At 52.9% G+C, this 26,480-nt stretch overlaps 1 protein-coding gene across 2 annotated transcripts; it reads right to left on the bottom strand.

The window, feature by feature from the left end:
- Positions 1-3,045: 3,045 nt before the first annotated feature.
- Positions 3,046-26,060, bottom strand: IGFBP5 (insulin like growth factor binding protein 5). 2 transcript variants are annotated; one of them, XM_043910102.1, is made up of 4 exons: positions 24,892-26,060; positions 10,748-10,977; positions 10,319-10,489; positions 3,046-7,697 (listed from the first exon to the last, which is right to left on the bottom strand). In XM_043910102.1, the coding sequence occupies exons 1-4, from the start codon at positions 25,223-25,225 to the stop codon at positions 7,566-7,568; spliced, it is 867 nt and encodes a 288-aa protein (XP_043766037.1). In that variant the 5' UTR covers positions 25,226-26,060; the 3' UTR covers positions 3,046-7,565. The 2 variants fall into 2 exon arrangements, with proteins under 2 accessions (XP_043766037.1, XP_043766039.1); XM_043910104.1 differs by having other exon boundaries at positions 3,183-7,697; positions 10,319-10,438; positions 24,892-26,058.
- Positions 26,061-26,480: the final 420 nt, after the last annotated feature.

The following is a 26,480-nucleotide window of genomic DNA, read 5'->3' as shown; positions in this document are numbered from 1 at the left end:
AGAAAGTGAACTCCGAGTGTGGTGTTCAGCATGCAGGACACGAGTGGGAAGGGAAGGTCCCAAGCAGGAAGAAACTGCAATGACCCAGGTGGGAAGAGAGCATGGTCTGAAGCGGGCAGGGGAGGTGATAAGAACAGTCAGACTGGAGAGCTGTCAACGAGGTGGCTTATTCCTGGGATCTGGGAACTTACCAGGTGTCAGCGGTTAAGGAGAGTCAGGCCGAGGCAGCTGGGTGGATGGTGATTCCATTCTCTAAGAGCAGAGATGGGGAGGAGGAGAAGAAAGGAGATGAAGAGCGAACAGTTCAGGAAGGGGGGATGACGAGTCCAAATTTTGTTCGTGGTTTTGAACTTTGTGCTTCTGAGGTATAAAATCAGACGGGCAATGTACATGAGCTTATGGTATGAGTTCAGTTTTGGACACTTTGAACTTGAGTTGTCTGGGGGACTTTGGGTGGAGAAAATATCCTTGACCCTCCCGTCATTCTCATCCTAATATCTGGTTCAGGAGCAACTCCCATCGGCCTGTCTGTCCCCTTCTCTGCCTCTCTGTCGCCAGTGCAGCAGGAGAGGGGATGGCTGGTGGAGGGGATGGGTAGAGAGAGAACAGGAAGGGGACTGTCACTTGGAAACAGGAGGAGTGATGTCAAGGGTGTGAGAGAATGTGAGAGTGGTTTAGTGGCTGACTCCATTGGGGGTGGGAAGGGGAGGTAGGACATACTCAAAGGTGGGTCTTGGTTTTCTCTGGCAGCAAGACGGCAGTGTGAGGCGGAGCATGGAGGTGTGTAGTAGATGAGGAGAGGGGGGACTCCCCAGGCAGGCTTTGGAGCTTGGTGACCCCTTGGTGGTGTCAGCCCACACGACGCTGGGACTTTCTCCAGCAGGGCCAGTGGGGCTGTGGAGGAGTGACAAGGGGAGGTCCCCCAGGGCCGAGGGGCCACAGGGCAGGGACACTAGATGAGCAGATGCTAACGGGGGAGCCCCGTGGGCTCCAGGCTCCTGGGGGAAGGAAGCCGAGCCAGGGGAGGGTTGCTGAATCGAGAAACAGAATGAGGGAGGCCAAAACCTCTCGTTCTCCATGGAGTAAAATGTTGACACTGCAGCCCTCTCACCTCATTTCTCTCACTGGGCTTGGAATGGGAAAGTAGCATCTTCAGATTTTCCGTGTGGAAGCCCTGAGAGAACCCAGGATCAGAGAGTGGCTGCAGAGGATGGAGGACCTTGGAGTTGAGAACATTTCTAATAGAGTGTGGAACAGAGTGTGGCTTCTCTCATGACAAAGAAACCACCTGCAATACAAGAGACCCAGGTTTGATCCTTGGGTTGGGAAGGTCCCCTGAAGAAGGGAATGACAACCCACTCTAGTAGTCTTGCCTGGAGAATTTCATGGACAGAGGAGCCTGGCAGGCTACAGTCCATGGGGTCTCAAAGAGTTGGACACGATGGAGGGACTACCACTTTCACTTTCGCTAACAGAGTGTGGTCTCCGATCAGCCCCCACACCTAAGGGTGAATGTGGGACGGAGCAGACCCCAAGCCCCTGCCGGGTCCAGATCACAAGGCCTCCAGATGAATGAATGGTCAGCAAGGCACTGTGGGTCTCAGTGATGAACTGTGCAAGGAGGAGCAGGCTGAAGGGCAGAGCAGCCTGGAGCCAGATCTCCTGATGACGTGGGGAGGTGAACAGGGTGTTGGTTGGTGAGGGTTGTAGGGGCAGGGGGCATGGTGGAGTGGGTCCGGGGTTGGGACAAGCCTTGAAGGAGGAACAACGGGGCCAAGAATCCTAGCTCACTGCCCCCCACCCCAAGGGAACATGTGGGTGAGCAGCTGCCAATGGAGGGGCCAGGAGACAGGCCCCGGGCTGGTGGTGCGCTGTGGCCGGACTTGGACCAGCATCGCCTTCCCGCACGCTGCTGGTTCTGCCCCCACCCCTGCTCATCAGCACCCCTGCAGAGGAAAGTGGGACCTCCAGCACCGCTGTCCCACTGTCCAACTCTCCCGTCACTGCTGGGTGCTGGCTGAACGGCTGTAGGTTTGCAAAGTTGTGCATGGGCTTGGGCAGTCTCAGGGGAGAGAGCTTCATCTGTGCTTCGGGAGCCCGTGTGCCCGGCGACAGGCCAGCCCCTCGCCAGGCAGGGACACCACCAATGACGCTGCTTGCCACGTGACTCGGACGGGGCAGGGTAGTGGAGATGCCTGCAGCTTCATTCCCCAACTGTGCCTACAGACGGAGACCCTTGTTGGGGGCAGTCAGGGGAGTACATGAAGGGCAGTGCCTACTCTGGCCTCACAGATGAAGGGGGGACATGGAGATGGGGAGAAGAGCCTGAGCGGAGAAGGGGCCAGAGGAGGGGAGGGCCAGAAGTCGGAACTGTGCACTTTATGTCGATGGAGGGTTAGCCATTTCATAACGTTCCTCTTCACCGGGTGGAAATGGCAGCGGGGAGCTGGGCAGAAGCCGGAGGTAGGATTCACCTCGACCAGAGGTTCCCAGGAGTTAAGATCTTGCGAGGAACATTCTAGCAATGACTTCCTTAAAGTCCTACCTGAGAGTCAATTAAGATCACTTTTCTTTAGGGACCTCCCTGGCAGTCCAGTGGTTAAAAATCTATCTTTCGATGCAGGGTTCTGGGGTTTGATCCCTGGTCTGGAAACTAAGATCCCATGTGGCAGAGGGCCACCATTAGAGAAACCTTGAGAAAGCCTTCGCGCTGTAACAAACACCCAGCGAAGCCAATAAATAAATAATAAGATGACTTTCTTTAGCAGCAGGAGCGAAGCTTAAATGGTAATGATGGTAATAGTCCTAGTGGTAATAGCAGCTGGCTCTGCAGGACCACTGGCCCTCTTAAGTGCTATGTATCCTCACCGAAAAGGTTTTGAAGAGCTAGAGAAGGGGGCACCAGAGTGCCGGGTGGGAGGGTGGGTCACGGGGGTCCCTCTGGAGGGCCCAGGCCCTAGTCCAGCCTCCACTGGTCCCTTCTTCCCCTTGTTCTGTCTCCCTTCGCCTACCTTCCCTGGGCCCGAGGAGGAAGCTGAGGCAGGCTAACTGAATGCATAACTTTATTAAATAAATGCTTTGTCACGATAAAAGACAAAGATCAAGGAGTAACATAAATTATAAGTTGAATAAATAGTATACAGCAATCTTCACTTCTTTTAATAAAACGTGAGATCCTCAGGGGTTTTTTGTTTTGTTTTATTTCCTTAGGTACAAAACACAAAACAGGAGGCGAGCTCTTCCACATTCAGGCGATTTTTTTCCCCCCGCTTTTTCGTTTTTTTTTTTTCCCACAAACAGGTTTTGTTTGCTGGTTAATTTTTTCATCCTTTTCACCAGTAAAGATTATGAGCATTTATTTAAAAACAGGAAAGTCAAAACAAAAAAAGAGGAGAGAATAACACTATGGTATGTATGTATGTCAAACTATAAAGAACTACAGTAATATGTGCTGTGATTATTGCTGTCTAAAAAAAAAAAAAAAAAACAAACCGGTAGGCAACTCGGAATCTGAAGGAATCTTGTCTGACAACTGTCTATCCTTGTGGGCTACTGTGTGATGATGGTGATGGTGGTGGTGGACGGTCCGGGACTCAGTCTGGTGGCCGGGGACCAGAGAGGTGGGGTGAATGGGTGCAGAGTGGCTGACCACCCCCCCCACCTCCCCTTTCCTCCATCCAAAAAAAGTTAGAGAGAGGAGGCCAGAGTCTGTGGAAATAGCTAAACTACATACTCCATTAGGGAACCAAGAAAGGATGCTTAAAAAAGACACCAAAAACCTATGAGAAAAAAAAAGTAGAGAAAAGTGCAAAATAAGTCTTGCACTTTAGTGGTTTTAAAAAACAAAGACAATACAACGCCCAGTACAACCACCTCTCAAAATACAGCCTCCTCAATCTTGGAAGCCAACTGTGTCTTCTCCAAGACCGGGGCGTTGCTTCTCCTTGGCCCGCTCCTCTCTGCAATTCTCATCTGAGCTGGAGCCCCTGTGGGGGCTGAGCGGATGCAGGTAGGGCACTGCCCCACATAGAGAGGGGGGCTTGGTGGCCGCATGATGGGAGAGCGGTGGTCCAGGCCCGCTTCCCTCCGGGAGGCTGGCCCCACTGGGTTACCATGGAGACCACAGAGGTGGTGATGGGAAAATGGGTGAGGGGACAGGAGGTGGGACCACGCAGGGCCTCCTGTCGTCCCCCGAGTTGGGGCTGAATGTCTCCAGGCCTGTCTCTCCAGGCCTGGCTGTCTGAGAAACTTCCAAGTCTCTTCTGTCCCAGACCGCCGGCTTTCCCCGGGTTGAGGTGGGGCAGGGGCTCAGTCCTGGCTTGGACCCCCTCAGTCACCTGGCAGTTGTGGTGGAGACAGGTCTCCTCTGCTAGAGTGAGGCCTGAGTCAAAGGGAGATGGGATGAGACCTCCTGTTGGTGCTGCGGGTCAATGTCTAGATTTGAGGCCACGGAAAACCTGGAGCCTGAGGCCTCTGGGTGAGCAGACAGTGGGCAACAGGCAGCCTGGGGTCAAGAAGGTCCCTGCTTGGAACTTCAGAGCTGGCAGCTTGCCATACCTGCCTGCTCACCACCCTGCCCAGAGAGGCCTCACTTTCCTCAATGATTCCCTCCCCCTGGACTCCCACCCTGGGCTCTGTCTGAAGGTCCAGCATCCTCTAGGGAGTGGCCAGCCGACCAGAGTCTCCCCGCCCCCTCTGCAAGCACTAGAGAGAGACTCACAGATTTGGGGTTGTCAGCGTGAGCCCTGGAGATCTGAAGACAGGGGTGGCGTTAAAGCAGGCCCTAACCCCCCACCTTGTGGCTGACTGCAAAGAGCCCATGGAAGGAGGCGAGGCCCCTTCAAAGTCCAGTAAACAGCGGGAGGAAAAGACGGCCCCCTTTCAGGAACCAGGAACCGGGTCCAGGCCTTGGGGGGAGGTGGTGGGGTGGGGTCTGCAAATTCCTGGCTCAGTCTTTTCTTAGGGGGAATGGCACCCCAGTATCCACGTGGCAATCCCAGTTCAGACGACTGCTCAAGATCCAGAGAAAGAATGGGCGGAGAGAAGGGTGAAGTGGGAAAGGCTGACGATACTGGCCTAAGACGCTGAAGTGTGGGTCGGGGGTTTGGGGACAGTGGCGCAGGGAGGGGCCACGTGGACACACAGCAGGTCAAGGAAGTCCTCACAGCTGCCATCCCCATCAGGCCCTTTGTCCAATGAAGATCGATGCCTCTCCCATCCCAGCCGACCGTCCACTCCGAGGGAGCCGGGGACACTCCCCTAGCGAATCCCAGAGCTGCAGGCTTGCCACCAGCTGAAGTGTGTCTGCTCCTTAGCTGCCCCTCTGCACTGTCCCCGAGTTCGATGCTGGAGTAGTCTCCACGGTGTCATGTCGTCGGGAAGAGTGGTGTGAGCTGCATTCACAGCGAGAGAGGCTCTCCTTTGCTGTGTCCAAGCCCGTCTCCTGGCCAGAGTTCTCCATCCTCAGAGCTGCCCGTTTGTTGCGGGGGTGGGGGGAGTCAGCGGAGGGTGGGAGTTTTCTTGGGTCAGAATCTTGGCTGCCCCAAAGCATCCATTCACTGCTTGTCCTGCGCCTTTCTGCCATCTCCCACCCCAGGAAGGAAGCTGGAATGGGCCAGGGTGGAGCAAGGGCTTGAAAGCCTCTCTAGCCTCCGTCCCTTACTGCAGGGTGAAGGCGGGCAGGTGAGCTCGTAGACTTTTTCCCTTCCAAACCACAGTCGGCCTCTGCTTATCCTTGTTCTTGTCCAGCTCCTACGATCTAGAACCCACCAAAAGTTCCTCACCTTCTCTGGCTCACAGGCCTGGGTTAAACTCATTTCTCTCTTACAACCTGTTTCCTTTTCTTCTTCTTAAACCTCTCTCCTTCTTCTTAAACCCCAGAGGGCTTATCAGATGGGGACCCTGGGAAGAGTCTCCTGGCTTTGTCCCCTCTCCTTTTTGCTTTGCTCCAAAGCTGGGATGGGGCCGTCAGCCCTCTGTCTCTCCAGCTCTCTGCCCTTCACTCCATCTACGCTGGCTTGAACAATCACTTTTATGGTTCCCCCGTATTTACACTTTTCACCTCCATCTCCCTCTTTTGCCATCTCTCGTGTCAGTCTCTCTCCTGCTCTGCCAGCATGAAGGCTGAGGGAGGCTTTCCAAATGCAGGCTTTGTCCAGATGAAATGAAAATGCTGGGCAGGACCAGGGGGTTGAACTTGGACCAATTGAGTTCTCTGGGTGTAGGGTCCAGAGACAGTAAATTCCCAAGGGTCTAAAGGTGAATGTGACGTCCTGGGGAGCTTGGTGGGTACACTATTGGCTGTGCTCACCGACCTGGCTTGGTGGTACATGAACGCACGTGCACATGGGAAATCATGAAAAAAAAATCCAACACCGTGTCCCACAGAGGGCTGAGTTTGCTGCTGCTCATGGGAGGCAGGCAAAACTGGTTTTATGGGTTATGTTAGAAGAATATGGGTTTTCTTGGTTTCCCCAGAATAAGGACTCTCTTCAATGCCCCCAGAGGAACTACTTGGAAAAGTTAATGCAAACCTTGACAGAAAGGAAGGAAGAAAGGGGTAAAAAAAAAAAAGAAAGAAAATAGACTTATATGCCTATATATGACTATATGGAGCCTTGTAGATAAATACAAGCCCACTTTTTTTTCAGCCTATCCTCCCCCACGAAGGCTGTGCTAGCTGTGAATTGGATGCAATGAAGGACTGAAACCACAGGCTTCACTCGGTGCTGAATTTTAGCCACCCAGGAAGCACATGTCTTCCCACTATCGGGGTGTGGACTGATTTCTCAGAGTCTGCATGGGGAGTGAAATATGCACACACACTTCATGTTCATGGATCCGCTTTAGGAACACCTACCATCGAGTATCACTCAGTTATGAATCTGCCTTATGTTGAGAAGGATGGAATGCATTTTCATCTTTGTAAATTGGAGGGAGAGAGAACACAGTGCCGGGGTGGGAGGAGAGGAAGGACAGGGTTTGAGCCGTGCGAGCTGCTGGCTGCAGGAGGAGATTGATCCAGGAGAGGCACTGACCCCTGTTGTCTTTTTCTTTCTCCCCCTGCGACCCATCCAAACTGGGCAAATTCCAAGTGTGGCATCAAAGGCCAAACCGAGGGCTGCCGCTGCTCCTGCCCCAATGGCTGCCCACTGCGGGCCAGGGCTGGACATAAAGATGGATGCTTCTGGCCCATGCTCTGCTTCTCCTCCTTGTGACTACTCATCCTCCTCTCTCTTACCCATGTCTGCTTTCCTCCCTTCTCTTTCTCTTGTTCTTCCTCTCTTGCCCTCCTTGTTCATTCAACTTGCCTCAAAAAGAAAACCTTTTTTTTAAAAGGGGGGGGTGGTCTCCTTAGCTTTTCACATCTCTGTTGTTGCCATTTTCAAAGTTGTGACCTTGCCAGAGATTCCGAGGTCCTCAGTTTCCTCAAATAGATAGATATATGTATTTTTTTTTTCCCTTACATGAGATGAAATGAGTGGCGTCCTGGGGTGGAGGGAGGCGCTGGCTGGAGTCGGGGCTGGGGGTGGGATGGGGTGAGGGAAAGACGGGGAGGGGACGCATCACTCAACATTGCTGCTGTCGAAAGTGTGGCACTGAAAGTCCCCGTCCACGTACTCCATGCCTGGCAGCTTCATCCCGTACTTGTCCACGCACCAGCAGATGCCACGCTTGCGGCCACGGGAAGGTTTGCACTGGGGTGGGGAGAGGGACAGGCAGTGAGCATGGCTGTCCCCTGAGGCTCCGCTCCTTCCTAACCCTTTGCCTTCCCTGCCCCAAGACAGACTCTCATCCCCAAAGAGTTGAGGGGACTGTACCACCAACTCAGTGGACATGACCTTGAGTTCACCCTTGAGATGGCATTGGGAGTTCACCATCTCCCAACAGACTCTGGGAGATGGTGAAGGACAGGGAGCCCAGCGTGCTGCAGTCCATGGGGTCCCAAAGAGTTGGACATGACTTAGCAACTGAACAACATCAACACCCAACCCTTGGGGTTCTGGTGTCCACATTGTATGGGACAACCCAGGGAAGGTGCTCATTTAGGCAGTCTGTGCTTGGCTAGCTCTTTCAGCTTTGTCTTATGTCACCCAAAACAAGTTGGTTTTTATCTCCAACTTGGTATTCTCCAGAGAGCGACATAACCTGATGATGATGATGATGACAAGGATGATAAATTAAATTATTAAATAATGTGGCGGTGGTTGAGTCACTAAGTTGTGTCCGACTCTTGCTCCTCTGTCTATGGGATTCTCCAGGCAAGAATACTGGAGTGGGATGCCATTTCCTTCTCCAGGGGATCTTCCTGACCTAGGAATCGAACCCAGATCTCCTGCATTACAGGCAGATTCTTTACCGACGTATCTGGTTTCCCTTGGAGTTCAGCTGGTAAAGAATCTGCCTGCAATGAGGGAGACCTGGGTTCGATCCCTGGGTTGGGAAGATCCCTTGGAGAAGGAAAAGACTACCCACTCCAGTATTCTGGCCTGGAGAATTCCATGGACTGTATAGTCCCTGGGGTTGCAAAGAGTCAGACATGACTGAGCGATTATCACTTTCACTTTCTTTACTGACTGAGTTATGAGGGAAGCCCATTAAATAATAGTAATACTAATAAAAGGCATCACTTGTATAGCTGTACCATATATAAGACACCACTTAACACTTAACTATACTGTAGATACTGTTCTAAGGGCTTTACAAAGATGAGTCTCACATAATCATGTGAGAACAATAGGTACAATTATTCTCCACTTTACACGAGAAACTATCGCCGGAGACATTAACCGACCGGGGTGAGAGGACACAGCTAGTAAGCAGGACCCCCAAGGACTCCCCCAAAGTTGCCCGGCTCTTGAGCCCTAACTTAGATGTTGTGGTTGTTTAGTCACTATGTCGTGTCCGACTCTTTGTGACCCCATGGACTGTAGCCCATAAGGCTGCACTGTCCGTGGGATTTTCCAGGCAAGAACACTGGAGTGGGCTGCCATTTCTTTCTTTAGGGGAACTTCCTGACCCAGGGATCGAACCCGTGTCTCCTGCAGTGGCAGCCGGATTCTGTACCCCATGCTACCATCTAAGGGAACTTAGATGAGGGGTGCCCTTATGGAGCATCTGAGTCACCTGGGAGGGAACTTGTTGGAAACGCAAGTTCTCAGAGTCCACCCCAGACCTACTGATCAGAATCTCTGGGGTGGGACCCAGCAATCCGTGTGATGCTGATGCCCTCACGTGTACTCCTTAACAAGCTTACATGACCGGTTAACAAAGGGTAGACTGGCTGTGAATGGGTCACGAAATGATTTCAGGAGGTACATGGTAAAAATACATTTGAGAGTCATGTGTATGTGCATGCTAGGTCGCTTCAGTCATGTCTGACTCTTTGTGACCCCATGGACTGTAGCCTGTCAGGCTCCTCTGTCCATGGGATTCTCCAGGCAAGAATACCGTAGTGGGTTGCCATACTCTCCTCCAGGGGATCTTCCTGACTTGGGGATCCAACCCACGTCTCTTGCGTCTCCGGCATTGGCAGGTGGGTTCTTTACTAGCACCACCTGGGAAGCCCCATATATTTATGCATGTGTACCAGAAAACAACACGGACAACATGTGATGTGACACAGTGATAGAAAGTTTCCTTTTAGATGAACTCATGTACCCATGGTGAATCATTAAAACATGAGTAGACAGAACTCATGTACCTATGGTGAATCATTAAAACATGAGTAGATAACAGTGTAGGCGGGAATGGGGTCAGTCGTGATTGTGGTTGGAGCAAGGATACTGGTGTTTTGGGACACAGTGTTGTTAATGACAGAAATCCAAGCATTTAGAGGTGGAGATTTGGTGGCGTTAGTGGTAAAGGAGTGGGATGCTATTTTTTTCTTTAGGGGATCTTCCTCACCCAGGGATCGAATCTGTGTTTCCTTCAGTGGCAGGTGGATTCTTTACCTCTACACAGCCAGGGAACTTAGATGAGAAGACCTAAGAGACTCAGGTTCCATCGTGGAGGAGGGCATGGCAACCCAGTCCAGTATTCTTGCCTGGAGAATCCCATGGACTGAGGACCCTGGCAGGCATGGGGTCCACAGGGTTGCATAGAGTGGGACACGGCTGAAGCGACTTAGCATGCATGCCCTGAACGTGGGATATGGGATGGGGCATGCCTGCTTTCCTTCTTTCTTTTTTTTAAGTTTTACTGGAGTGGAGTTGGTCTACAATGCTGTGTTAGTTTCAGGGGTACAGTCTCTTCAGTAAGTGGAGCTGGCGACACTGGATGTACCTGCTTTCTCTTGTAGAGAAAGGGCTTCACGTACCTGCTTTCTCTTGTAGAACCCTTTGCGGTCACAGTTTGGCAGGTACACGGCGCGGGGCACCATCCGCGGGCTGGCTTTGAGCTCCTGCAGGGAAGCCTCCATGTGCCTTCGGCAGGGACCCTGTGTGCGGATCGGAGGCGTGAGAGGCGTGGCCAGGCCCCAGGGAGTCACCTAGACGTGCGGAATGCAGTGGCCGAGGTGTGTGGGTCAAGGGTCTGCACGGAAACTCACCACCTTGGGTCGAGATTAGGTGCTACCCAAGGTCTTCCTCTGCCTCCCGTGCCATGACCCCTGGAGGTATCAAGTGCTACCACGCATGCTCATTTAGATAGCGGGGGTGTGGGGGGGGGGGCAGGTTAAAAGCTGCGGGTGGCAGAGACCGAGGGTACGGATATAGAGGGAGATGGAGAGAGGGTCCTTGAGCCTCACCTGCTCAGATTCCTGTCTCATCTCGGGCGCCGCGATGACCCGGGGATGGGCGGTGTTCTCAGCTCCCCCCACAAACTTGGACTGGGTCAGCTTCTTTCTGCGGTCCTTCTTCACAGCCTCGGCCTTCAGCTCGGAGATGCGGGTGTGCTTGGGCCGGAAGATCTTGGGCGAGTAGGTCTCCTCCGCCATCTCGGAGGTGGTGGGCTCCTCATGCTCACGGGAGTCTCTCTCTGCGGGGAAAAGCGGTGGAGGATTAGCTTCTGCCAGCTGAGAGCCAGCCATGCGTAGCCCAGAGCTCCAAGCTTTGGAGCGAGGAGACGGGCTCTCTGCACCCCCATGGGGCTGCCCAAACTGGGGAAAGGGGAATGAGCATCAGGACAGGAGCCAACAGGCCCGTGAGTGGTGGGAAGTCCAGAGGAGCAAACCTAGGGTGACTTCGTGGAGCAGGAGAGTGCTGGAAAAGTCAAGCTGATACAAGGAGGGAAGTGATGCAAGAGGAGGAGGATGGTCTGGGGGCAGGGAAGGGACTTGTTTGCTGGGAAGTGGAAATGGAAGTGGGAGTCGCTCAGTCCTGTCCGACTCTTTGTGACCCCAGGGATTGTAGCCTGCCAGGTTCCTCTGTTCATGGAATTCTCTAGACAAGACTACTGGAGTGTGTAGCCATTCCCTTCTCCAGGGGATCTTTCCAACCTAGGATTGAACCCAAGTGTCTTGCCTTGCGGATAGATTCTTTCCCATCTGAGCCACCAGGGAAGGCCCTGTCTGGTGGTGGTGGGGGGATCTGGCTAAATAGACGGGGAAGTGGCTAGAGGTGGGGCTGAGGTGTAAGAACACCATCTGGAGGTCAAGGCTGTCGGAGGAAAGGGATTGCCAGGGCCTGGACAAGAGGCCAAGTCCATCCTCTAGTGAGATCTTCCTGCTTTTGGAACCTCTGGAGTTGAGATACATCTGCATTTGGGGAACCGAGGGCAGGAGGGCCCTGGGGTGTCTGGACTAGCAGACCTGGGGGGAATCATAGGAGGAACAGGAGGAAGGGACCCGGGGAGAGCCAGAAATGTGGGATCCGGAGGGTATCAGTGCAGGCGGGTGGAGGTGGGGGGCATGGGAGCCTGAGGCTTTGCTCCCTGCTCAGAGCTGGCCCCGTGCTCTGTGCCCTGGGACATAACAGCTCCCGGCCAAGAGCGGCAGACAGCTGGCTGGGGCTGGAGTGGTTATATATAGCAGTGACTTGGTGACAGTCTATACTTAGCTGACTTATGACCTTTAAAGAACTAGGACTTTGTTCATGTATTTGTCTATCTTTTAATTCCAACCCCCACCCCCCAGCCTTTGGCCTTTTCTTGGTCCACAGATTTCCATGAAATTCTCCTCTCACAGACACCCTCCTCTGGGCCCCTCCTCTCAGCTCCCTGACCCCACCAGACCCGGACTGCTCTTCCCAGGTGGGCAGGGCATGGCCAGGATGCCCAGGGCCAGAGCAGGTGCAGGGCAGGATGGCCGGGGGCAGGGAGCCCTGTCTTCCCTGCTCTCTTTTCTTTTTCAGTTCTGGAAAAAGAAAATAGGGCTTTGGGGTGGCCCTGGAAAGTGCAAGTGTTAGTTATTCTTTGTGACCCCATGGACTGTAGCCCACCAGGCACCTCTGTCCATGGGATTCTCCAGGCAAGGATACTGGAGTGGGCAGCCATTCTGTTCTCCAGGGAATCTTCCCGACCCAGGGATGGAACCCCAGTCTCCTGCATTGTAGGCAGGTTCTTTACCATTTGAGCCACCAAGGATGAAGGGAAATCCTCCTCTCAGTGGGCTCCCCAGGAGGCGAGAAGAGGTGTGGAAAGGGAGCAGTTTGGTGAGAGGACAGTTGCATACCCCCAGGGCAGGAGTTCTCAGCCCAGGGGAAGTTCCAGGTGTGTGTTGAGGGAGGCATTTGGAGACCTGGCCTCACCTGGTCAGGATGGCAGGTGGCAGAAAGCACCCGAGCACCCGTTTGTCTCTTGGCTCAGGGTTTGTTGGATTTAATTGAATGAGTATCCAGAGTTTAAGCCCCTTTAGGGAAGCTCCCCGCCCTAAAGAAGCCTCCAGAGGTGTGCAGTGTTCTGGGTGGTTAGCTGATCTGGGTATTTATCCACAGGAGAGGAAGGGAAGTAGTTTCTGGAGAAGAAGGTGGGAGGAGGCACATGGCAAGAGAGTGGGCAGGCTCTCCCAGAAGAGAACCCAGCACCGGGGTCTCTGACCCCTTCTGGCCTTTCACTCCCTCCTCCCACCACGTCCTGCCCCAGGCTCTGCCTCTAGTTTATCAAAACCCGCTGGAATGATGAACCGACACGGCGATGCACTGAGTCCGTGGAGTGGAGCCTTCTGGGGATTAGCTGACCATAAACCAGCTTTGTGGCATAAACCAGCTTTTCTTGGTTGTGGGATGAGCCGCGATGGGGGTAGGAGGCAGGGCGGAACAAGCCGATTTGGGGGACTCTGTACAAAGTGAAAGATTAGGGCTCTGCTATCTAGTAACTCAGGCCCAAACCTGAGGCTCAGATCTGGAAGAAGTTGGTTGAGGAGAGGAAAAGCTGACCATGGCCTGGTCCCATCTTACTGAGTGACCTGACCTGTCACTCAGCCTCCCTGGACATCACCAAGCATTCTGAGTGTCACCTGAGTGGTGCGGCAGGGGAGATGGCAAGGGGTGGTTGCCGCTGAAAGGCTGGGAGCGTTGTGGGGGTGCACGGCCACCCCTTCCCCAGTCAAGCTTGTAACCAGATGAAGGGAGGGGAAGTAGGGCCAGACAGCCGGGTGCTGACCAGTGCGTGGAAGAAGGATGAGCTTTCATCTGGGGCCACAAGTACATGCGTCCATCCCAGCGGTGCTCGTTCTAGTTCTTAAAGACATCTGGGCTGAGGGTGCCACTCCCTGTCCTCTGGCCACCTATTGTGTCCTTTTGGTCAGAGGGCCTCATCCTCCAGATGCTCTTGCACCTTCTCTTACGGAGCTTCTGGCTCTGGCTTTGGTGGTCATGCAAGTTCATTGGCTCATGCCCCCCACTCCCCACCCTGCCATCAGCAGTTCTTCTCAAGACTCTTCATATTTTAGGATCTTCGAGAAGTGCTGTGGGCTGCCCTTAACCTGGAGTCACCGTTCCTGGGAGGAGCATGGGCTGTTCACAATTATTCAAGAACCTTTGGGACAATTTACTTAGACCTCTCTCGGTCTTTCCTGTGAAGGCATTAGCCTTGAGACTAAGCAAGGACAATGCTGGGGAACAAAATTCTTGTACCTTCTTTGGCAGATTCTTGTACCTTCTCTGTGTTAGTTGCTCAGTCATGTCTGACTCTTTTTGATCCCATGGACTGTGGCTCCCCAGGCTCCTCTGTCCATGGGGATTCTCCAGGCAAGGATACTGGAGTGGGTTGCCATTCTCCAAGGAACTCCAGACACTTTTGCAAACCCTCTGTCCTTCCCCTGGCTTCACTAAGGCAGGATTCCCTCCCCAGTTTGCAGTCTCTTTGGCTGCTTCTGAAGGGCAGGCTTAAAGTTTTGATGTCCCTCCCAGGTTGTGCCGCCACTTAACCCCATGGGACCTATTACTTAGGCAGCAGGAGAGTCAAGTATCAGATACTAATCAGGGTCTTGTGGTCACCTGTAGGTTCCAGAGAGACAGCGGAAAGTTGGATCGGAGCCAGGGCAGGAGCCTGGAATATCAAAGGGCTGGAAAGTAAGACTGGAGCTGGGATGCCAGAGCCAGCTAGTCCTACTCAGCTGCTCTGCGGCCGAGTCATAAATAGGCTTACAATTTCGGTAGGGTTTAAATTTTAGATAACTCAAGAAGGCACAGGTAGACTGGCAGCTCCTGAGCTGTTTCATCAAAAGAAAATGGGTCAGGGTTGCAAAAGGATTTAGGACTTCCTGGCGAAGTTGCGCTGCAAGTGAACAGCAATCTCTCAGGTACTTAACAATGCAGTAGGTTCTGGAACTGTCGCCTGGCAGGTCAGTACCTGCATATGGCCAGTAGGTGGCGGAGGAGACTGGTGGCTGCAGAACAGGCTTCCTTGTAGGAATTGTAAGCAGTTCTAAAATCTGGAACTTTTTGTGGTCTCCTCCTTTTACTTCTCTGACCACCACCCCAGTCTTCCCCTCTCAGCATGCATTTAGAGTCAGGAAGATGGACATGCATAGACTGGGAATGACCTACGTGAGGCCAGGGATGGCGGGGAGGGGACAAGGCCATCAGTGTGTAAACCCCGGCTGTTTCTTTAGTCAACAATGCAAGCATAATGATTAGGGAAAGAAGAGAAGCAGATCAAGGACCTCCCTTCCTATCTCTAGCTGTCCTTTTGAAAGGATTCTGCAGAGAGTGTTCACTGTTGTCCCCTTCTTTGGGAAGCTGTGGAAGCAGGACCCTTTAATTCAGTGTCAAGGAAGCAAGGGCTCTCACAGTGTCTTGATAGTTATCTTTAGGCTGAGTTCCGATTCTCTGCTCTGTTCTGCCCCTAGTCTTGCCAGCTGGCTCTCTGATGGTCCCAGCCCTGCCATGTTAGGGCAGCCAACTCAGTTTCTGCTTCATTCCTAAGATGCTGCCCACTCATACTAATACAACATCCACTGAGGCACCACCCTTGGCAACACGAAAAGCTGCTTGAAGACTGTGTCATCCTCATGTCAGTGAACTTCTTTTTTTTTTTCGCTGTGCGGCTTGTGGAATCTTGGTCCCCCAACCAGGGATTGAACCCAGGCCCTGGCAGTAAAAATGCTGAGTCCTAATCACTGGGTCACCAGAGAATTTCCCCAGTGAATGTTGAGGGTGTGTGGGTGCAGGCCCGGCCCCTGTGAACCCAGACGCATCCCCAGTTGGGGCGGGAGCACTTCTCACAGCACAAGTGCCAATGCATCTTCCTTCCCCAAGCTCACCACGGAGACCTGCTCCTATGATTGAAACTACAATCGAACATTCTACCCTGGGGTTCTTGGTCCTACCCTGACACCATCAACAGCCTGGGCCCAGACTGGTGGCGGTTTCCCATGCTATCTTGACTTAATAGTCAAAACTAGAGAAAAACAGGTGGATCAGATAATACGACTTTGCTTATGGAAATTGAAGAAGCTGAGGTGTACTTGGAACTTGCAGTGCAGGAAGGATGTAGGGCTTTGCCAGGCCACCTGGACCTGGGAGAGGAAGAGTCTCTTTTTCTTGCCAGTAGGCAAGAGGGATTCGCCCAGAATTTCTCTGCCAGGAATGAAAAGGGGAGCTGGGTTTCCACCGGCTCTCATTCTAGCTCCCTCTGTGGAATTCAGACAGTCAATGTCTTAAGGGCAGAACTTTGTCATTTATCTTGGTCTCTCCAGCACATGGTCTTCAATAAAGAACCTTGAAATGGAGAGATGTGTGAATCGGCTCAGGGGACAAAGTGTAGGTCTAGGGGTAGTTCTGCAAGGCTAGCTGCAGCATGTTGGAGCTAAGTGGATGCCCTGGGGGGTCATGTCACCCACAGACCTGCCTTTAAACACAGGGATTTGCTACAGAGAGAACAAGGGGCAGAGAGGTGGGCCTCAGGAGCGGGAAGAAGTAGGGTCCCCTACATTTACTGGGCTTCTTTGATCTAAGACTGTGCTGTTGAGTACGATAACCAGCAGCCACATGTGTCTATTGAAAAGAGTAAATATTAAATCAGATTACGAACTCAGCTTCTCAGTTGCTTGAGGCACATTTCAAGTGCTCGATAGCCACATGGGGCTGGTGGCTACTGTGTTGGACAGCGATGACTGAGAACACTTTCTTCACTGCAGAAAATTCCACTGGACAGCTTGTCAGAGGGCCCTGATCCGTGCCTGGGGATGGCTGGATTCTCCGTGCTTCCTCCCCACTTTACCCTGTTTCCTAGCCAACCTGCAGCCTCCTGCTGTTCACTACAACATGAGGCTTCTGGGAAAATGATGGATCAGCTGCTCACTGTTGAAAAAAATGTGAGACATGTCTCAGCCTCCTGAAGTCTGACCGTTTCCCAGCTGCAGATGCCAAGAGACTCAATTACATTGTGTGTGTCTCTGCATAAAAAAAAAGGGACAGGGACCGAGGGAGGGCTGTGAAGCCTCCTAGGGGAGCTGCACCATCCCCAGCCCTGCCATGACATCGCTGACCAGGGCCTCCCTTGCCCCAGTCTTTCCTGGAAAATTGTTTTCTTTTCCTTTCTGGTCAGTAACAGACATGCATGTTCTGGGCTCTTTCTTCACCTGAATTATGGGCTGAAAAGGGAAGGAGCACGGACTTTGCAAGAGGAAAAGAAATCCACACAACTGTCATCCAAAGGAACCAGCTGCAGGTAGGGAGGAGTTGCAAATGGACATGCGGAGGGAGTCTTGCTGACTTGGGGTGCATGGCAAAGGTGGGGAGCAGATTCAGAGAGTCAGTGACTGGACCTTGAGAGCAACAGGCTTAGTCCTCTTAGCTCCTTTACAGCCCCCTCCCCATTTCAGGCCAGGAAAACCAACAGCCACGTTGACCGACATAGGTATGTAATATCTCTATCCTGAGCAGGGAAATAAAGCCACCTTACAGCAAAGCAGATAAACAGAATCAGGAGTTGGACTACCAGCCCTTGACCGCCAGTCTCCCTCCTTGAGTGGAAGATGGGGCTGCTAACAGTGCTTCACTAAATCCTGATGCAGGATTTTGCCCTCTCTCAGTTGCTTCCTCCCATCTCCTTGCCTTAGTCTCATCTGACTTATGGGGAGGATGACAACAGCCCCCTCTTCACAGGGCTATGAGGATTCCACGAGTTGTTACGTGCTCGTGAACTCTCCGTACAGGTCTCTGCCTTCGTAAGGTCCCTGTTGCCTCCCACCTCCCCTGTTTGCATCATCAACTAAAAATCTGGTTGCTGTGATACGTGGCTGACAGGTGTCTGCTTGTAGATCACAAGGTCTCAGGCGCCTTGGACTGCAGAAAGGTCTGCTGGGAAGCGATGGCTCTACCCTCGTCCCCGGGGAGTCTAGGTTGCCAGCCCCAAGTGAGAGGAACTTTACCCAAGTGCTTCTGAGAAGCAGTTTCCACTTAAGAGAACACAAGGGAGTTTGTCCCTTGTGTCACCTCACTCCTTGAAGCTGCATTAAGGCACTAGGTCTCCTTCCCTGAAGTTGGAGAGAGAAAAGGTGACCTACCACCTTTCACAGGGTAGATGTGGCAAGTGTCAGGTTGGCGACCCTTTCCCAGAATGAAAGACTGGGGTCCCACTCACACATCCTCTAGGTAAAAGAAAGGATCCTCCTCACTTTTTCTCCCTGAGGATGAACTAGGATGCAGGGCCGTGACTCTGGTATACATTTCTTGATCCCTGGGCAGCAGCTGGTGATAAATTTACACATGAGAAATACATGCTTATGCACAACACCCAGCATGAGTTCTCCAGCCAGGTCTCTAGACTTGGGGAAGGTGGAGCATGCTCAGTAAAAACGTCTGTATCTGTTCCCTATTGGCTGCACCGCCCCCCACCCCCACCCGCCCCTCCTCCGCCCAGGGAAGCCTGGCGTGCTGCAGTCCATGGGGGCACAAAGAGTCGGAGAGGACTTAGCCACTGAGCAACAATAATGCACACCCCAAACCATAAGGTAATGGAGGAGTGAGGTGGGGAGCAGCCTTTCAATGGGGTAAGGGGAGATAATGAGAGGGAGGAAGTGAGGGGCCGTTTCTCTGACCTGGCCACACTCCCACTAGTGACTCATCACGGCCCATTCAGAACAGCACCATTTAGCCAAATTCCCTGGAAAGCCCTGAATGACCAGAAGGGGGCGGCAGGGAGCAGATTGTTTGGACTCTTTCGTCAACGACCTCCCCACCCCTACCCCGGCCAGGTCCTAAGAGAGACTTGCTAGGGGTCAAACAAGAGAGTATGTCCTTTTTGGCGATTAAAGCTCAGATTCTTTTCCTTTTTGACTTTTTTGGAGCAGGAGCAGAGAGTGGAGACAGGTTTCCTTCACAGGTGTTTTTAAAATGTGGCTGTTAGAAAGCTTGAAATGACATTTGCATGTGGCTTCTATTGTACTTCAGTCGGACAGTGCTGCTCTAAAGGGTCTGGAATGAGATGCCTCAGGCATCTCCCTGAGGCACAGGGAGACTGGGGAGCATGCTCAGTACAGCTTTACTGGTACAATCTACACAGTTCAGGATGACGAGGACCCACATAGAACATCACTGCAAGCAGAATAGGTCACATGGGGCTGGATTCTGAGTGCAAATTCAATTTGGATCTTGCTTCAGGATTTGGCAGGAGAAGGGCTGGTCTCTGATGGTTTAGGATGGGTATCAAAAATGAGACAACCTAGGGGCTTCCCTGGTGCCTCAGTGGTAAAGAGTCTGCCTGCCAATGCAGGAGACACAGGTTCGATCCCTGGTCCTGGAAGATCCCACCAAGAAGGAAAAAAAAAAAAGAGATTACCTATTTATTTTAAGGGGCTTCAGATGGGTCAGTGGTAAAAAAATCCACCTGCTGATGCAGGAGATTCAGGTTCGATCCCTGGGTCGGGAAGATCCCCTGGAGAAGGAAATGTGAAACCACTCTAGTATTCTTGCCTGGGAAATCCCACGGACAGAGTAGCCTGGTGGGCTACAGTCCACGGGGTCACAGAGTCCGATTCGACTGAGCAGGCACATTTATTTTAGAACCCCCTCCAGGACTTCCTTGGTGGTCTAACCCATTGGGAAGAGAGTTTTATCTTATCTGCCTCCTTCTTGGGAATCCCCCAAGGTAGCAGCTGCCACAGCCTCCAAGGTGTGTGAGGATAGCGCTCAACAACTCCTCAGGTCAACCGGCGGCTTCCAGCTATAATCTGGAGGCCTTCCGCTCCTCTCCTTCTAAAAGAGCTCTGACTGTGTAAAAAAACCTGGCTATCCTCTCTCTCTCTCTCTTCCTTACCAACTTTTGTGGCATGTGGTTTTCTCTCTTTGTTTCCGATGTGAAAATCCCCCGATCACTCCCTCATCCCACCTCACCCCACCCCAGCTTGGATCTCAACATCCTGCTGCCCCGCCCTGTGGAAGCTTATGCTGGAGGAGGCTGGTTACCACGGGAAGCCAGCCGCTTCTATGCTGAGGGCTCCTTAGAGACTGTGGCCTGCTGCTCAGCCAAGGGGCAGCGAGGGCCTGCCTGCCTGCCCACATCAGGACAGCTCCCTGTCATTCAGAAAATGAGGTTTGGCACATAGGCCTGAAGTCTGGGCTGAACACACCCCTTTCCACCCTCCTTGCCCCCCCCATCCCTCACCAAATCACTCGCTTAAGCCAGCTTTGCCTGCAAGACTGTGCAGAAAAAGGGATGGAACAGAACAAGATTGAAAATAAAGGGGTACTGCTTTCTCCACTTTGGGGCCACTTTGCTTCTCCTTAAACGGAGCACTCCAAGTTCTGAGCTCTTATTTCATCTTCACAGCATCCCCCCTCCACCCCTCCTGCTATGAGATGACAGCATTGGGTAATATTTGGCAAAGGCTTCATTGCAGGTTAGACCAGGCCCAGGCCAGAGCCCCAGGGACTTAAGTAAGAAAGGCAGGGAGGGCAGAACTAGGACGAGGAGGACTAGGCTCAACAAGATTCTAAGACTGAGTTCTAGCCTTGGCTCTGCCTCTAACCCTGCACCTAATTCTAAGCTTGTGACTTGTACTTTGGGCTTCAGCGTCCTTATCTGTAAAATGAAGGCCTGACTGCCAAGATGCTGCGATCATGGCAGCTTCCTTCCAGCTGTAGCATTCTTTGGCCAATACCCAGGCAATTCCTGGAGAGACACTTGAACCTAGCTAAGCTGAGTGGCCAGGCAAGAAAGGCTACTTCACCTCTGATACAGATTCCCAGTCACTTCTTTGAATTTATATTAAAGAAGAAGAAAAAGACATCGTAACAGAAATCATGGAAAGAATTGGAGTTGGAAACAAGAATGGGGAATTCTGTGGATAGAGAGCTTCCACTTCCAGGGGAGTGGAAGCTTAGAACTGTTTTTATTTGCTTATTTATTTTTGCAGATATGTAATAAATCTTACTGTTTTGGAAGACATATTTCCAGGTTACAATTGAAGGATGGTCTCTGGGGATGGTAACTTCTGGACCCACCATAGTAAAAATGCAAAACAGACATGCAAACAAAACCCCACCAGATAGCGTCCATGTCATGGCAGCCATTCTCTGCCCTTTTCACTTCTGCTTCCGGTGGGACCTCATAGGTACCTGATCTGTTTACGATGTTCTTCCAGTTTCTGGAGGCAGTGGGCCTGGAGTGCGGTGGTCCCTTCTCCAAAATTTCATTTTCCATACATTAAATAACCCAGAGTTTTAAATACATTGCTCAAGTACAAAGTAAAAGCTTTAGACAAAAATCACCTTCCTTTTCTGCTATCTCCTCCCCCCTCCCCCCGCCTTAAAGGGACTGAGGTTTCTGTGGGGATTTCTGCTCCCATGCTCTTTGTTGTAACCTTCTGGTGACCCCTGGCTCCTAGGTCAGCCTGGTCCTCCCTCTGCAGCTGCAAGCCCACCTGCCTGCTCAGATCCAACCCTGAGCCCCAGGACTACCACAGCTGCTCTGGTTGAAAAGCCAAGCCCTCTGGGGATGTCTTGGAGTTGGGGGATGGAGAAGGGGGTGGGGTGGGAGGGAGGGATAAGAAAGTAGGGGGGAGAAAAAGAGTAATGGAAAGAAAATGAAGCCTCACTGTGGCCAACTGTGCTTGCTCTTCCAGTCTGAGCTGACACAGCAGAAAGAGGAGGAAGGGAGGGGAGGGGGGAGGCAAGAAAAGTCGTTAAAAGCGCCCTCTTCTTGTCTTCCCAGTTCCCATTTTGGTTGGCTCTGGGCACAGCCAGCCTCTCAAAGACTTGTTTCAAAGGGAGGGGGTAAGGGTGGGAAAGGAATCTGGCTCCTTCAGTTTTCCATGATCTTGTTCAATCCAGACACAAATTTGGCCAATAAACCTAAACCTGGAACTTGACTTCAACAGGGCATTTGGATTAGGCTGGGAATGGAAGCCAGAGTGATGGATGGCCAAACCCCTCAAAGAAGCAAAGGCTGAATGCATTTTTATTTAGGTAATTTTTCTTTCTTTCCAAGAAGCATATTTTCTGCTCTTCCCCTCTCTCTTATTTCTCAATGACAGAACTGAAACCCAGCACCCACTTCTCCCTGTATCCCAAACTTAACGTCTCGCAGGCACAAGAGAGATCTTCCAGACCCGGGTAAAGTATGCGGTCCCGTAAAGCCACAAGGCCCCTTCTCCAAAGAATGCCAGAGCAAAGCTCGGTCCTTCCCCGGACTCGACCCAGCTCACCCATATTTATTGAGCTTGGTCCAATAAATAGCTCCAGCCGTCACACACACTGCCCTCTGTTGCTATATCTATCTCTGCCCCTGAACTGGCCAAAATAAAATTCAGGGCCCGGAGCGCTCCCAGGACCCGCTCGCAGGCGGACTCCCTCTCCCGTTGCCCAGCAACGCGCCTAGCAAAACACCAGTCCCCGCCGGCCCTGCTCTCTTCCTCCCACAAGCTTTGGCGGCCAGCCATCTCTCCTTAGCTCCCCATTTCTGATTCTAGAAATGCACTTTTTTTTGTTGTTCTAAAAAATCTATATCTATCTCTCTATACACATATTTTTGGTTAAATGTGTATATATACATACATCATCTATGTCTGTCTCTAAATCTACATTGGAAAGGGCAATTCCCAGTTCACACTGCTCGATATTGGTAGAGAGGCGTGGCGGTGGAATGTCGGGGTAGGGGGGAGCAGCAATTTTGGCTAAAGGAGCCGACACTCTCCTCCCTCTGTTCCTTTTCCTCTCTTTAAGTACTGTCGCTGCACCATCTCCAACTTTTGGGAGACCCACCCAAGCTGAAAAGCTCCAGCCAGGAGGGCCCACTCCCATCCCATCTGTCCGGGAGGAAGGCGTCAGTTCCAGCTACCGGTCAAGGGCAGCCATCCAGCAACCGGAGCGGGTCAGGCACCTGCTTTAGGAGAGGCGGAGTCTTTCAGAGGGGCTGGGATGCAGTGGGGGGAGGGGGAGGGGGGGCCGCTCCATGCTTCAAGGCACTTTGAAGGTGGGGGCTGAGGAAGGGGCTGCAGAGAAGTCTAAAGGGCATCTCATCTTGCTTGGGACAAAAGCCCTTGTGTGTGTGTTGGAGGGGGAGGGGTTGGGATGGAACTGGAAAGTTGGATGCGCCAGTTTGCTCTCCCAGCAATTGCGCGCGCTCACCCTCCACACCAACCACATCACACCAACCACAAGGCTGGGCAAATAAAAGTGGGGCCAGAATGCGGCCAAGCGATACCTTGCATACTTTCGCTGTGACCGGATTGTTACCCAGAGCGCTGGCTCCCAAGCCAGGAAATCGATTCATGCCTTCCCCCGCCTCGGTGCCGGTGCTAAGCTTTTCCACACCACATCTCACAAGACGTAGCGGGGGGCGGGGGCGGGACCGCCTTTGAAAATTGGCTCTTAATAAAAATAAGTTCACCAACCGTCCCCGGGGGCCTCCGGGGCCTGCACATTGCCCTCTCTCCCTTTCTTGCTGGCCGTAAACTGGAGAAACGCTACCTCTTGCAAAGCTGGACAGACAAAACCTGCAGGGTTTGCGGGAATCCAGGTCGAGCCCACGAAAGCTCTCGTGTCTCTCTTCTCAACCTCAGACGCACTCCTTTCCTACATGAGGGTGTCTATAGTTTGCAGTTAAGACAACTCATGTTGGGGTGCTCGTAATGGACGGAGATAGGAGGAAAAGGCATTGTCCCAGTAAGAAAATACCGCACAGAATAAACACAATTTAGCCAAGACTTAACCGCTTTGGGGGAGGACCAATGCTCAGAACCCAGACTTTTGTGTATGATTCATTAAACTTAAGAAAAAAAATTAAGATCAAGTAACTTTCCAAGAGGAAGCCGAACTGTTTCAATTGAGCAGGCAGCTCTGTCAACCTTTTAAACCCCAGCACTGAGAATTTGGGGGCGGGGCAACCCGGGGGCGAGGCTACTTGGAGGTGGAGGGGAGGAGCCTGGTGCGTGGCTTTTCCGTCTCCGCCCCCTTGATTTTGCATTCTGCGTTTCCAGGGCCCCTCACCCCTTTACACCACACCCACTTGTGATCTGGCGTGCGAGCTAGAGGGGCGACGCGACAGGGCGGGGCATTAGCACTGGCGGGGAAGCTGCGGTATCTGAATTGCACATCTCTTCTCGTTTCCCAGCCCTATAGCTACCTTTCTTCCTAGGTAAAATGTGAATAGGAGCAGGGGAAAGGAGTTCGATTCAGGAACACCCAGCCCTGGAACATCAAGCCCACCCTCCCTATTCCTTTCCTTCACTCCCCCCGCCCACGATTTGCTCCACCTCCCCGCCGCCTCTGAGCTTGCCCAAAGTCACCTTTCTTTTCCTGGGAGGAAAAAGAGGTATTTTGCAGTTCAGTATGTTTTACCGACGACCAGTCAATCATATCGAGTCAAGAGCAATGAGGGTGCACGTGGGAGGGGCATCAAAGCCCCCGCCCAAAAGGCAAGAGCTAACAAGGGTGCGTGCGTGCGTGTGTTGTGTGTGCACGTGAGTGTGCGTGTGCGCCCGTGTGTAGGGGGGGCGGGGTAGGAGAATGGAAACGTCAGGGAGGGACTGGTTGCGGGGTAGGGGGCTGGGAGGGACAAAGGTAGAATTAGCACCGAAAACCGGTAACGCCTCTCTCGCCAGGTCCCCAGTTGAAGCAATATTTTAACAAAAGGCTTTTTTTTTTCAAGTTCAGAAAAAAAAAAAAAAACCCAACCCCACAACATATTGGGTACATGGGGGTGGTGGAGAGGGAGTTGATCATATAAGATGCACACTTTCAGACTGCTGATTGAGTACCTGAGGATTTGCATCTAGAGAAGAAATAGGAGCTCAGAGTCACCGTTTAGTCGAGGGGGGAGGGGTGGGGCGAAGAAGGTGGGGGTAGGGACGAGGAGAAGGAGCGAAAACCCGGAGAGGCTCGGCTAGACCGACCCCTGGGGTAGCAGGATCGGCTGGGGCTCCGAGTCCGAAGTGCAGGGACCCTCCCCGCCCTCCTCCCGGCCAGCACCCCGGCTCTAAGCCACTTACTGGGCAGAGCGCGCGGGGCCAGGCTGTCCCGTGCCCCCACCCCGCCACCCCGCCCGTGGCACACGGGGCGCGCTCACCGATCTTGGCTTGCTCGCGGTAGCTCTTTTCGTTCAGGCACACCCCGCGGCCGTGCAGCAGGGCGTGCAGCGGCTTCTCCTCGTCCTGCCGGGGAAGGCAACGCAGCCCCTGGGCGCAGCGCTCAGTGTAGACGCCGCACGACTGCCCCTCGGCCAGGGCGCAGGTCATGCAGCAGCCGCAGCCCGGCTCCTTGACCAGCTCGCAGCCCAGGGGGCTGGGGGGGCACATGGAGAGGGCTTTCTCGTCGCAAGGCTCGCAGTGCACGAAGGAGCCCAGACCCTGGGCCGGTCCCGCACAGGCGGCCAGAAGCAGGAGGAGCGCGGTGAGCACCATCTTCTCCGAGTCTCCCCCTTTACCTGGGGCGGGGCAGGAGCGCGAGAGTGCAGGGAGAAAGGGGCCAGGAGGGTGCGCGGAGCAATGTTGTTCTTTTTGGAAAAAAATTTCTGGCAGGTAGAGCAGGTGCCCTCCCCCGGACAATTGCAAAATGTAGGGAGCGATGGAGGGCTGGAGTGCCTGCAAGCAAGTCTCAATTGCAAAGATTACAGACTTGCAACAGGTAGGGGGAAAGGGATCCGCGCCCGGTGCACGCAGAGGAATCGGAGGCTGGAGAAACAAATCCCCCTCCCCACGAGTCTGACCTGGTCAGAATTGCGGTGGGGGAGCCAAAAATGGTTCACCTCCAAACAACCACCGGAAAAAAGGACTCGGAGGTTGTGGAGGAGAGGCGGTTGGTGGGGGTGGGGGCGGGGGGGAGAAAAATAGATTTCGTCTTCAAAATTTTTGTTTAAAATCTCAAAGTACACCCTGCTCCTTTCTAACCCTCAGCTGCCAGCGGCGCGCGGCTGCTGCGGAACAGGTAAGAGGCGGCGGCTGCAGCCGCGAAGGTGGGGGAAAAATGTGGAAATCAAGAAATTTAAAAAAAAAAAAAAAAAAAAAGGAAAGAAAACACACCAAATCTCCTAACACCTCTTTTCTCCCAACCTGCTAGCACCTTTTCGAAATTCGCAGGTTCTGCGTGAAGCCCGAAGAAAGGTGCAAACAGAGGAGAGGGTAGTAAAGAGGAGGGGAAAAAAAAAAGGAAAAAACCCACACCGCTTTGCAGCTCTTTCCTAGCTCTTTTTCCCCCGGCAGAAGTTTCCAAAGAGACTACGGGCTCCGGTTGAGCCGGCGCTTTTAAATAGACGGCCCCTGGCTGCCAGCCAGTTTGTAGCTGCAATTTGAGCTCCCCAACACCCAACCCAGGCAAGGATGCCAAGGAGTACACTCACACGGGGTGGGGGTGGGGAGAGGCCTTCTAGACACACGGGGGCTCCCCTTCGCTGCCTGAACAGCGCCCTCCTCTCCCTAGAATGGAAGAAAGTGGTGAGGGGACGGGGGAGGGGGAGCGGGGAACAGAGCTGGAGCTGCCCAGAGAGGGAGAGGAGGTGGGGGTCGCGGGGGAGAAGAGAGTTCTTGCAGCGCGGGGGATACAATAAGGAGCAACTCCTCTCTGTCCCTCCCACCCTTTAGCTAGCCAAGGAAGGCTCAGGCTGGAGGGAGAAGAATTTTCTTATTAGCCAACTGGATATATAGAGTGCCCAAGAAATGC

Source organism: Cervus elaphus, chromosome 8 (genome assembly GCF_910594005.1).
Source record: "Cervus elaphus chromosome 8, mCerEla1.1, whole genome shotgun sequence".
Lineage (NCBI taxonomy): Eukaryota > Metazoa > Chordata > Mammalia > Artiodactyla > Cervidae > Cervus > Cervus elaphus.
Note: the sequence above shows the minus strand (reverse complement) of the source record. Positions and strands in the feature narration are given on the sequence as shown.